At 37.6% G+C, this 12,198-nt stretch overlaps 1 protein-coding gene across 4 annotated transcripts in view; it reads left to right on the top strand.

Moving 5' to 3' along the window:
- The window catches only part of GRID2 (glutamate ionotropic receptor delta type subunit 2), a 678,754-nt gene that overhangs the window by 130,541 nt on the left and 536,015 nt on the right, over window positions 1–12,198 (top strand). For all 4 annotated transcript variants that reach the window (XR_005256716.1, XM_038134923.1, XM_038134925.1 and 1 more), the window contains exon 2: window positions 7,538–7,693. Coding sequence is in view for 3 of the 4 variants with exons in the window: in XM_038134923.1 (XP_037990851.1) it covers window positions 7,538–7,693 (156 nt within the window). In the remaining variant the exon portion in view is untranslated. The remainder of the gene's footprint in view (window positions 1–7,537; window positions 7,694–12,198) is intronic.

Raw genomic sequence — 12,198 nt, 5'->3', positions numbered from 1 at the left:
TAATTCATGATATCCCATGAAGTGCATTTCTTGGTAGGACCAAAATGTTTTGCCTTCCTCTCCCTCTGTATTCCTCTTTTTTGTACTTGGTAGCCAACAATAACACATCAGAAAAAGAGACTGGCAAATGACAGCTGTTTTTAAAATGAGATTAACAAGATTCAGCAGATGATTTTGACAAATTGTACCATTTGCTACATTAAATACAAGTGTAAAATGATGGTATAGAACTTGAGAACAATTAGAAATATCTGTCAGGATGAGCTTAAAATAATTCAATGGTGATTGGAAGGAGTTCGTGCTTGTGCATATGTGCCTGACAGTGTAAATAAGGAGGATAAGATCTTAGAGTCTGTTCTTTCCAAATTGAACATAATTCCCAATGACACTGATGTGTATCGACTGTGTTGTTGTAGAATTAAACAGAAGAAAATATCCAGTGTACATTCTGGTATTGCAAACTGTCAGAGTAGTAATTTTCAGTATTTTCTGAGCTCCACAGAGCTGTAGCACCTATTGTGTGCAGATGAACTGACCCCAGACCACCTTCAATCATGTTAAAATGAAATTAAGGAAATGCAAAGACAATTGATTCTATACCTTCAGGCTTGTGTCCCATCTTACCTAGAAATTCAGTATCACCTTTTAATTTATAGGTTTGATATATGATACTTGAAGCATTGGGACTCACTTAATGTAAATAAGTTCAGAAATGCTTAAAAAGTTGAGTCTTCACTTAATTTATCAACCTGTCAAGCCACCAGTCTTCCAAAGCTTGGTTGGTATACTCCAGAGATAACAAAAAGGAGAAGGTGTAATACAGTGCATACCCTCCTGAAGTCAAATAATTTAAAACAAATAACAGTTTTCAAAGCCAAGCAGAACAGTCTCGGTTGTTTAACTTTAGATGGGGACATGAAAAAACAACCATGTTTTGGCAGAAGAATGGAGAGACTTTTCTGTTGTTTAGATGATGGCTGCACTTTTCTGACTTTCTGTGTATTTCAAGCAGACTTTGCCTCTAGCAATTTGCCAGATTGAGACACCTGTAAAATTCCTCATTCAACTGTTTCAAATATTTCAAGTTATAAAATGAAAACAATAAAGGGAAGAAGTTGCTTCATCACTTCTGTGATATTCCAGTCATCTGAGAATGGGTAAAGTGCTTATGAAAGCAGCAGAAACGGACTGTGTGGTTTTGTTTTTTCCCCCCACATATTCTGATTAGGTGTGGGCTGTGTATCTAATAATTCTGCTGCTCTTTTTTTTTTTTCTTTTTTTTTCTTCTCATTGCATTAAAAATGGATACTGCTGTTGTTACTTAAGGAATTCTTTCTGGAGATAGCAGGGATCTCTGTGCAGGCATATGTAGTGTATGGTCTCTCAGGGAAACAGGCGTTGCTCATAGTCTGGGAAAATATCCACTTTTCTCTATCAGAAGCAGACCTTTATGAAAGTCTATTAAAAAGTGACTATAGGCCTGATGCTTCTCTTAGTTAATCAGTGGTAATCAAGAAACTGTTAGGGAAGTTTTTCTGGTCTCATCTGTGCTGCTAAAAGTAACAAGTAGAACTTCCATACAAACCTGTAGATTTAGTGCTGGCAAATACATTCTCTTAAGGTGATTGTTTTAATTTTCTTTTATATGTCTGCTGATAAGTAGTTGAAAGTATATGCCAATGTGTTGCTCCATGTCTTTATTGTGCTTGTTAAAGTAAGAGATATGTAAAGTAGAAAGTCACATCTTACCTTGACAGTTTGGTGGGCGTGGAGACATTATTTTCTTTGCAGAAGGAGATGGTGCAGGTGTTCCTCAGCTTACCCTGCTGACTCTTTTAACATCATCATGGGAGCTGTGAAAGTCTTGAAAAATTAAAATGAACAAACAAGTAGTGTTTTCAGAAATTTCAGCTTGACCTAGATGTACTCTGGTGCTAGATCCCTGTGGTGCAGGGTAGGGAGGCTCTGGGGTGCAAACACACGAGGCTGATGGTTCCAGATGCATGGGATTGGCTGTGCCCTGAGCTGAAGCCCCACGCTGGCCCCGGGTGAGGCAGTCGTGGTCCCCATGGACCGCAGAGCTCGGTGACCCAGCCCTGTGCCATCCTCGGCAGCCGCAGCCTGACGTGCGAGGTGGCTCAGGACACGTCTGCTGGGAGCTCCCTCCTGATACAGGAGGTGGAGGAGTTCAACTGCCTTCATGCTGCACTGACAAAAGGAAGTTTGCTGTGCTGTTTCTAAAACTTAATCAGCTTAAAAGACAAAGGCAAAGCGTGCTGTTTTCCCTTCACAAAATCAAGATGTGATCGCACGTACTCAGCTGCCTGTTGGGCAATAGAGAAGCTTAACAGCAGCTCTGAATGTGTCAGAATGAAATTCAGGGCCCAATTGTATGAGTGCATGCTGAATTCCATGATGATGGGAGCTGCATGCACAAGGCAAGGTCTTCGTGTTTGATGTCCTAAATTTCTACATTACTGAAGCCCCTCTCTAGATCTCCTTCAGTCCCTCTTGTTGTTGTTGACCATTATAACATTGTAATTGGCCTACTAAAGCTGCACACATATATTCTGTACATCAGACATGATAGTAGGCAATATACCTAGGCATTTGCCACTGTGGTTAAAAATGAATGGATTTGATACAAATTTTGCCAGCCAGACGTTCACGTGGCCTAGAAATAACATGAGATTTGGTTCTACAGTGTGTCTTAGATTGTCAAATACCAGTTTTAGACTTCTAGAAATTAATGTTTCCTAACCCTATTTGATATTGGGGAGCTGGACCTGCAGAAATGAGCTCATAGATCTGAAGGACATTTCAGATGAGCTTTGCCATGAAAAGACAAAACTCTCAGCTTCCAGTTCTGAGCATTAACAGCACGACCATCCTTCTCCCAGCAGCAGTGTTAAGTTTCTCATTCAGAATAATAATTCAATAGCAGCAGTTGAGAAAATGCAGTGGAATTGGATTCAGACACTGGAAAAAGTTGGCAATATCAGTGGCACAAAGAATTGTCATAGAATCAGGAGCTGCTGAGAACATGAGATACTCAGTCAAAAGGTTTTTAGGTAGAGTTTGCCATTTTCTTCCTTTCTCTCCAAAAATTCCTGGAATGAACTAGTAAATTACTGGGCAAAGCATATATGGCTTTTATTGGTGAGGGCAGTGTGTGCAATGTTAGAAGGTGAAAATGAAATGTGCTGAAACTGAACTGTGACCTCTATTCACAATGGCATTTAATCCATGTGCTCTTTGAAATAAGGTACTTAATTTTCTGAGACTAATATGGGGCACTGAAATCCAGATATGTCATACTTTCATATGTAATAAAATTTTAGCACTCGAGAACCCTTCAAGCAGTGGACTTTGTCCTTTCTTAGTTGATAGACGAACAATGGTTTAAATATCTTCTCACTACATCCTTGAAATAATGATGCATTTCTCTCACATTTTTGTTTTCTGGACTGGTTCCACAAGACTGCTCAAATCACTCCAGAAATAGCTGATAATATGTAATTTAGATTTTATTTTTTTCTGTGTGTTTGGGTCAGTAGGACAAGGGATCTTTGAAAAGCCATTCTAATGATGTTGTGGGTATCTGAACTTAGTGTGCATTTCTCAGATTTGGTCTATATTGACTTAAAATGACACATTTCTGGTGGCGTGGCTGAGTGCAAATGCAAAGAATTCCCTGCTAAACCACATGACATAATTGTTGTGCTGAGGGTTTTTAAAAAGCCAGGAAAGAATGTTTGTGCTGTCCTCATCCAGATTCTGAAATAGAGCTGGAAGTAATGACATGCTAATAGAACAGGAGGGGTTCAGGAGGGGAACAGAGTGTTTGCTGTGTCAGCATGTCGGCTCCTGATGCAATCATGGGAATGCTCCTTGAGCACAGTTAGAAATGACATGTTCAGCGTGAGGCCACTTCCAGCTGAGATGAGCAGTGGGGCTGGAAGAGAAATGAACAGCATTATTTTGTACAGTTTTGAAGACTTTCTCCGTTTGTAAACAGTGTTGCATCATTTTCCTAGAGTGAGTGCCTTACAATATGTATAGAAATAATTTTCTTGAACTCCTCACCTGTTTCTTCTTTCTGTAACAATTTTTCTTACGGCCAAAAGGATTCATGTACTCAAAGTAAGCTTGTGGTCATCCCACTTCTCTCATTTCCAACTCTAGATGGAGAAATGAGAGAGCGTAACAGTCTCACTAGGGAAGTAATTTTAAAGTCTGATACCCTTTATTTGTTCCTTTGTGTTGCTTGACTTGGTTGAATGACAATATTTTGAAGAATACACATAAAAACTTCCTTTCCTTGGCAAGGAAATATCATATCTCGTATATAAAGTTTAAGCTAACCTTCAAGTTAGCCTTAAGTGTTGCATATTGAGCTAGAGGTAAAAATTTTGACATAGCTCTTTCACATCAGAAAGATCAATCCTGTAAACTAGAAGATAATTCCTGAAATGTCAGTGAAAGGAAAATATTCCAGCAGTGTTAGCACTGTCCAAACAATCCCTTCCCTATTTTCATTGGAATGGCTTTTCTTTTAAAAAACAAGCAAAAGTAGTATCTCTTCCACCCCCCTCTGTAATATAGACACATGAAAAACAGCTGAAACAGGGACATAATTATATATATATATATAAGGGAATAGTAAAAATTTTAAAATGATTCAGGGATTTTGTGGCTTGACTTTTTGTTTTTAGGTTTTCAATTTTATGTAACAAGTGAAATTAAATTTTGAGAATCAATTAAGTAATAAAATCTTATCACTATTTGAAAGTGTAATGCATGTGCTGCTGTGCACTGCCATCTCCTGCACGGAGCACTGTAATCTTCATTATATCTTAAAAAGCCTTCTGTGTAGAGAAGTTAGATACTCTAATGAATAGGGCCTGAGTTTCTAAGGGAAAATAACTGAATTTCTGCTTGGATGCTTAGACACAAACTATGTTTATAACTTTTTTTGCAATTCACCTCTATATCTATGTGTTTCACTTACAGAGATACTCCTACACTAGGACATGTGTGATGTTGTTTCTGTGAGGTAATTTCTTTAAAATGTCAGATACAGCATTGGTTATAGGAGAAATGTTGAAATCTGCATCTGGAAATTATGGAGCCAAAAAAAACAGAAGCAGTGGTCAGAGCAAAAGTGGGGGCATTGCACTCAAGTGAGAAAGAGCAGCATTTGTGAAAAAACATGGAGTTGGATCCAGCCCAGTCCCTTACACATTCAGGTGCTGCCAGAACTATGGTTTCTTTCAGGCTGAGAAACTGGAAAAAAGCATAGGAGTTTATTAGGAATATCTGTGTGTGAAATAAGGACTAGGTTGTAAAGAAGGTTGCTCTCTTGAGAACCTGGATGGATTCACCAGTCCAGGATTATCTTGGCAGCAGCCCTCAGTTGCCCAGTGGAAGATCAAAGGTTCTGAAGGGACTTTTTATGATGACACATACAAAAGTCCCATACACACAGGACTTTGCTGTATCCTCTACCCAATAAATGACCTGGGTTATTTTGGGGACCAAGCCAGGCTTAAGATGGTGCTTCCCATCTGTTGAATAAGAAGCTGTACTCCGTGGTGTTGGCTGGAAGATCTTTGTTTTGCCATGCTGTTCTGCAACACAGTCGGCAGCTGCCCTGTGTATGCATGAAATCTGTGTATGTTCATTTTACAGTATAGCATTTGTGGCAGTTACTCTGCAGGGATAGAATTTAACTAATTACTATAATTATTTTCCAATTCTTTTTTCCCCCCTAATTTTGCCCTTATTACTAAGTAGCCATGTAGAATCATTCCTTCAAGTGTTTGCAGGGCTGTGTCGTTATCATCAGTGTGGGTGTAACCCCCAAGTGAAACCTGTGTCGGTTTGGTTTGAGTTCCATGAGGCAAGAAACATGTTTTAAGATGTGTCTTGGACGCAGTTTTTTGTCCCCCTAAATGCTGCATGTATCTGTAAATAGCGGTGTTGTGGGGAAGACAGGGTTTGTAACATGTTGCATACCGAGCGTGTTCTTGGCCATGTGCAGCTTTGCTTTATGGAGCTAAATAAAACAACGGAAAAGTGGAATGGGGGCAAGGGGAAAACTGAATGTTTTCAACTGAGATTTGCACAGAGATGACAAGTGAATGAGGTGGAGAGGTAAGGAACAGCTGTTCCAGATGGTAGGAGCTTCAGGAGGGAAAATGCTGGAGTCAAAGCGGTCAGACTGTAGGAAGAGATGATGCTCATGAAGGGTGAGTGGTGCTGGCAGGGAGATGAGTGTCGGAGGTCAGTGGGAAAAACACAGCACACTCTGTGTATGAAGTTTATTTGTCTTAAAGTAGCCGTTTCCTCTAAATGAACAGTTTGAAGTTCTTTGCAGCTCTGATTGCGGGTGCTTACCTTCAGTGATCAGCATTTTCTGTTGTCTTTGTTTGCCTTGACACATTTACTGCCTTACCTGAGTTCTGTACTGACAGACACTCAAGAATAAATAAACGCTGTTTTCAAAAGTCTGATTTTAACGCAACCCTTCCATCTCTCTAATCTACTGCCTGAGACTGAAAGCTTTAAAGGTGCTTGAAAATCTAATAGACTTGATTTTAAGGTTTCAAACAATCCAGCATTTGTCGTAGGACTTTTTGAGCCATCTCTGGATAAATAGTTCACAGAAAAAGCAAGTGTAAAATGGTAGGAAATCAGTGATGCTAAAATTGATGCTATAGTTTAAAGAAAAAAAAAGCTTAAAACATCTGGATTAATTTTAGAATTCTTTTTCAGTACACTTGAAGAATTGGCTAAATGAAAGTTGGGCCCTTTCACTCTGCCAGCTTCTCTTGAGTTTATTGGTTCCCTGTTTACAACATTCTGCTTAAATGTTTTGAAGAAATAGGCAGAATATTCACTTTTTGTGAGATTTATTAAGGCAGTACGTACTTTAATTAACAATTTAAATTTAACTTATTGACTTCAAGAGTCAGACAATTAGCCTGAATTGTTGTTTTGCAAATCCTGAAGGAATTACACTTGAAATAATTTATATTGGCTCCTGACCTGTCTATTGATTGTGGGTATCAATTCTACCTCGTTTTCTGAGTGCTGCTACCTTTTTAGGCTTATTCTCACATTGTTTGAACTTTATATTTTTTAGTTGTCATTAGACATGATGTTAAATGTAGATCCTAGCCCACTGTAGTCATTCAATACATTAAACAGCACCTTTGGAAGTAACTCAATTCTCATTTCATAGCCATGTTCTTATGCAGATCATTTGCTTTGTGCCTAACTAGTTTTCCCCAGTATTTCTGGCTGGCATCAATGCTTGCCTTCAATATATGTCTTAAATTATGTCAGAATGTAAAAATTCTGTATATTGTGAAGCAACTTCTGGGCTTTGTATAGAGAGAACTTCCTTTAAGGCCTGAGGAAGGGATCATGTTTTAGCAAATAAATGTGTCAAGTGCTTATGATTAATGCTTTGGGATACTGCAGATGAAAGGTGCAATGTGATTTTTGTTCTTTTTCTTTCTTTTCTCCACAGGGGCAATTTTTGATGAATCTGCCAAAAAAGATGAGGAAGTTTTTCGAATGGCAGTAGCTGATCTCAACCAGAATGATGAAATCTTACAAACAGAGAAAATCACATGTTCAGTGACATTTGTGGATGGAAACAATCCTTTCCAGGCAGTTCAAGAAGGTAGGACAACTAAAAAGATTTCATATTGTTTTTCTGCTGTGACATGCAAAGTATTACCGTGATAGTTTCCTATTTTTATGGGAATTTTTAATTTTTGTTGGCTTCTTTTTATATGAAATATCAAATAGTGTATTTAGTTTTGGTTTTAGATGCTTTGATTTCTTTTGGTCCTGGTGACTTATAGCTATGAAGTCAGCTTTTATCCGTTTTCTGTGTATAGGCTGTTGAAATGTGATAAAGAAGTCAGACACACTTTGCCTACTTCTTTCCCCTTTTCCAGGCTGTTTGGAAGTTACTGTCAAAATGATGACTACCTCCTACTACTTTTTGGTTTAATTTTGGGCAAGTAATTGCAATTTGTTGGGAAACAAAGGTTGTTGCATGGATAACCTTTTCAGCCCACCCACCTGAGAAGGTTACCTGTTTTAAAGAAGGGATTGGAGATAACGTGAAGATTCAGAGAGTTGCCTGCGCCCAATACATGATGTTGTTCTCAGCCTGTCCTTTGTGTCATTCCACAATTACTGGACAAGGGATGATGACATTGCTTTGGGCTCCTGTGATAGTGGCAGGATGATAAGAGAAAGTATTTGAAATCCCTCTGAGCTGGATTAGTAAATCACTGGTGTGACTGAGCAGTTCTGTGGAAAGACCGCTGGGAGAAGTCTTTAGAAATATGGATTCAAATTTGGGGTTTAAGCATTTGTTATTTCTTTGCTGTTCTGGAACAGTAACTTCTGCCTGAGATGCCAAAGTTATTTATTTCAGTTATATTATTAAACATTTCTTAAGAACAAAACTAAATTTTGATGATTTTCTAGCTCTGTATAGATACTTGGGATTTAAGGGAAATATGCAATTAGTTGTTCCAATATTCATGAAGTCAAAGGTTTGGCTTCAATGGATTCTTGACAAGACAATGCTAATGCAAAAGTCTTTAATGCTTATTTTGTTGGGTTTTTTTCCAATGATATTCTTAATTTTTGAGAATTTAGTGATTAAATAATTCTTTTGTTCTGTTGTGTTAAATTTTACAAGTAGATAGATCTGTGTAATGAGAAGCATTGCAGCCTCTGCTTGATGTGACTGAAGCAGTAAAAGACATGATTTTGAGAGTATTCCAATTAGAATCAATTCCATCTCTTTCAATCTGAAAAGGCTAACATAGAAACTGGAATTACTCGATATTTTGAGAGTTCAGAGGGGAAAATGAGTAAGTGAACTCCATCTTTTTAAGATGCCTTCTACATTTTTGGCATTTAAGTTTGTTTTTTTTTTTGTTTTTTTTGTAAATCCAGGATGGTTAATGGTAGTTGATTCTCTGTGCTTAGCATTAATTAACTCTGAAACTTAGCTATTTATTTTCTGCTTTATTGTGGTGGAGTAGTTGCAAACTATTTCACAAAGTTACGTTTTATTCACCTTATTTGTGACATGGAGAAACTAGGAATACCTGGTAAAGTAAAACAATCCAAAGGAGTTAACGATCCAAGATTTCAATATTTAATTATTGTTTTATGCAAAAATTTTGTTGTTTTTGTTCAGTCGAAGTATAGTCAGCATTTGAAATGTGGCTGTAACAGATTTGACATAAATTTCAGTGCCATCTGGTGAATGAGTGAAAGGTCGGTTACGATATTGATGAGTTCAATATTTTCCAGTAAAAACTGTTTCTTGTAAATGCATCATCAATTACAGATACCTGCCTAGCAAATACCGTATTCCCTATTTTTTAGGGCCCTGTATTTTGTTTGGAATAATCCAAGTGAAGAACCAAGGTTTTAATCTTTTGCATGTATGTATTGGTGACGTTTTCTTGTTAAAATATTTTACCATAGTTAATGTGTTTTGTTTTAACTGAACACAGAAGCTCCAGTGTAGTAATTTAATTATTTGCACCAGTTTCTTGCCTTTCTCCTTTTCTCTGTACCTCTATATCACTTCTCCCCTGCTCTTACTTGTACTTCTTGTGAATGTTAGTAGCAGGGAAGGGACCACTCTAACTTTTGCCACATATTGGCAAAAGTGGCATATTGGCATGGTTTATAACTTGGACAAATGCTTAGCAGAAATGCACTGTACTGAACACAAGGAAAAATGTTCCTTTAAACATTCAGGCTGTTCTGGTCTTTTATTTGTAAAAGAAATACTAGAACAAGACTAAATCTCATATTTTTCAGCGTGTGACATTCAGTATTCTCAAGCTTGCCTTTTTCATGCAAGCATGACCCTTTCCTTGGAATCATAACATCACTAAGTCTGAGGTCTGTGGCCTCTCCTATCAAGCAGAGCCTATGTATTCAAAAATATACTATTCATGTAATTTATTATTTGCTTGTTTTAATTATTTGTATATAAACTGCTTGAAGTTTGCTTTGTTTTAGGCCACAATATCTGGAGTTTTTTAAAGTTTTGACTTTTTTCTCATCGTGTAAACTACAGAAGAGCCTTTAAAATCCCCAACTTTTAATGCTCGGTGAAATGCTTATTTAAAGCATTAGATTCATAATAATAGCTTAAAATTGGTCTAAAATTGGTCTAAATTTTTCTTTAAACTGCCCTTTTCAGTCAATAGAGAAGGATAAAGAATTTGCCTAGGACTATGAATTTGGAAAATCAAACAAGTCATGAGCAAAGACATCATGGAACAAGACATGAGGTACAGAGTTATTTTTGTAATGATGCACTAATGGACAACATGCATAAAATCTTTTATTTCACTTTATTGGTGAAATTGGCAAGTAACTCTCAAATAATGTAAACAGAAATACTCAAGACACTTCATAATGATTTTGGGATGTAAAGATAAATAATTTGAGAGGATTGCCAGCTATGTGGTACTGTGTTCTTTCCTATGAATCTGATTTTATAAATTATTACAGTGCCCTTAAATATCTTGCACTTGTACCTTAGGGCATCTTTTTAACAGCTCTGATTAGGGGGAGGATACTGTAGCAAAGCCGAGTGGTGTTATCCTAGAAGACCTGTGAATGACATGCCCCATAATATCACTGGAAGTGCCCTCAGGGACCATTTATAGGCATATTCTAGTGCACAGAAACTGGAGGTGAAGTTCTTTAAGTTAGGAAAATGAGTCTTCCTTTCTGTTGGCCACAGAAAGGGCCAGCTGGAAGTGTGGTTCATCCCACGCATTTGTGAAAGCTGCAGCCCAGTCGCTGAGATTTGTCTCAGTGACACCTGTGGAAATGTCCAACATGACAGATTCCTTTCTCTCTCTTTCTTTCTTTCTTCAATACAATATGCTTCACAATATTTGTAGTACTCTTCTGTGTGGTGTCTCAAAACATTTGTGTGCTTGTGTGATTGAGAGAGGAAGAATATGGTGATATGGCTTTTTTATGTTGTGCCCACATCGGGTACCACAAAGAAAAAGCAGAAACTTAAGGTTTTTTTGTATGTAGGCATTAGCAGAAGCAGGGATAGTCAGGTATTGCCTGGCAGCTAGGCAGTGATTTAGCACTGTGAAACAAGAAATTATGATCCAGATCCATACTGGTGGTAATAATATGTATTAGTATAATCTTTACTTCCTCTCCTGTCAGACTCCAATTTACAGCAGTATTTAAATAGGGGTGGGACAGGCGTTCAAAAGGGTTTGAGTTCTACATAGACTGAAGTGGTAGTTTTTGGTTTATTTTATAAAATACATGCTTCTCTGTTTCTTTTCAATGAACACTTTTTTCTTTCACTGGGAAATTTGGCTGAAATAAATACAACACTTATTTTCTCATTTGTCAGAAAATCACTCTGTTCTCTTATCTTTCTCTTAATTTTATTATGCTGGTGCTTACTTCAATACACTAATAATTAAAGCTTTAATTTTATGGTTCAGAGCCTGCTGTTTCCTCCAGTCCTTATTTTATCATTAGTAGTACAACCATACAGTAGCTGAATGGCTGATGGAAAATGTGTGATGGCCTTGGCATTTTTTTGGCAAGTGAAGGGAAGGGAGGTGGCTTTGGTAGCTTGGACCAGACGTAATACTTGGGCTCATGCTGATACACCTCCTTGAGCAGTACAGTTTCCTCGGCCCTCATGCTGCCATTTCCACTTGCACACTGAGAGTTATGGAGAAAACTCCGCAGGAGTTTGCAGTGCTTGAGGCATCCTCAGCATCTGGAAAGTAGTCAGAGCTCGGCCAAAGATGTGTGTCGTCCTTGGAGATCCATTGGCCATGTTTTAACCTCATGGCAAACATTTTATTTTCATGTAGTGCTGGTAGGTTTTTAAATCTTACTCCTTTCTCCTAATTATTTATTTTCTTTTTTTATATTTTTAATCATATTTTACTTATCTTTAATGGTCATTCTATAATAATCCAATGTTCTGTGGGTTACATATAACATGTTACAAATAGGTTTGACTGAAGCTGTTTGAAATTAACTTTATTGAACACATTTTCCTATTGCAAGCACATATATGTGAGGCTTATTTTTCTTTTTTTTTTCTAACCCAACCTTTTTGTCATTCAGGGTAGTCACCAG

This window comes from Motacilla alba, chromosome 4 (assembly GCF_015832195.1).
Source record: "Motacilla alba alba isolate MOTALB_02 chromosome 4, Motacilla_alba_V1.0_pri, whole genome shotgun sequence".
NCBI classification, from domain to species: Eukaryota; Metazoa; Chordata; class Aves; order Passeriformes; family Motacillidae; genus Motacilla; species Motacilla alba.
The sequence above is the reverse complement of the archived record's forward strand: the minus strand, read 5'-3'. Positions and strand labels throughout refer to the sequence as shown.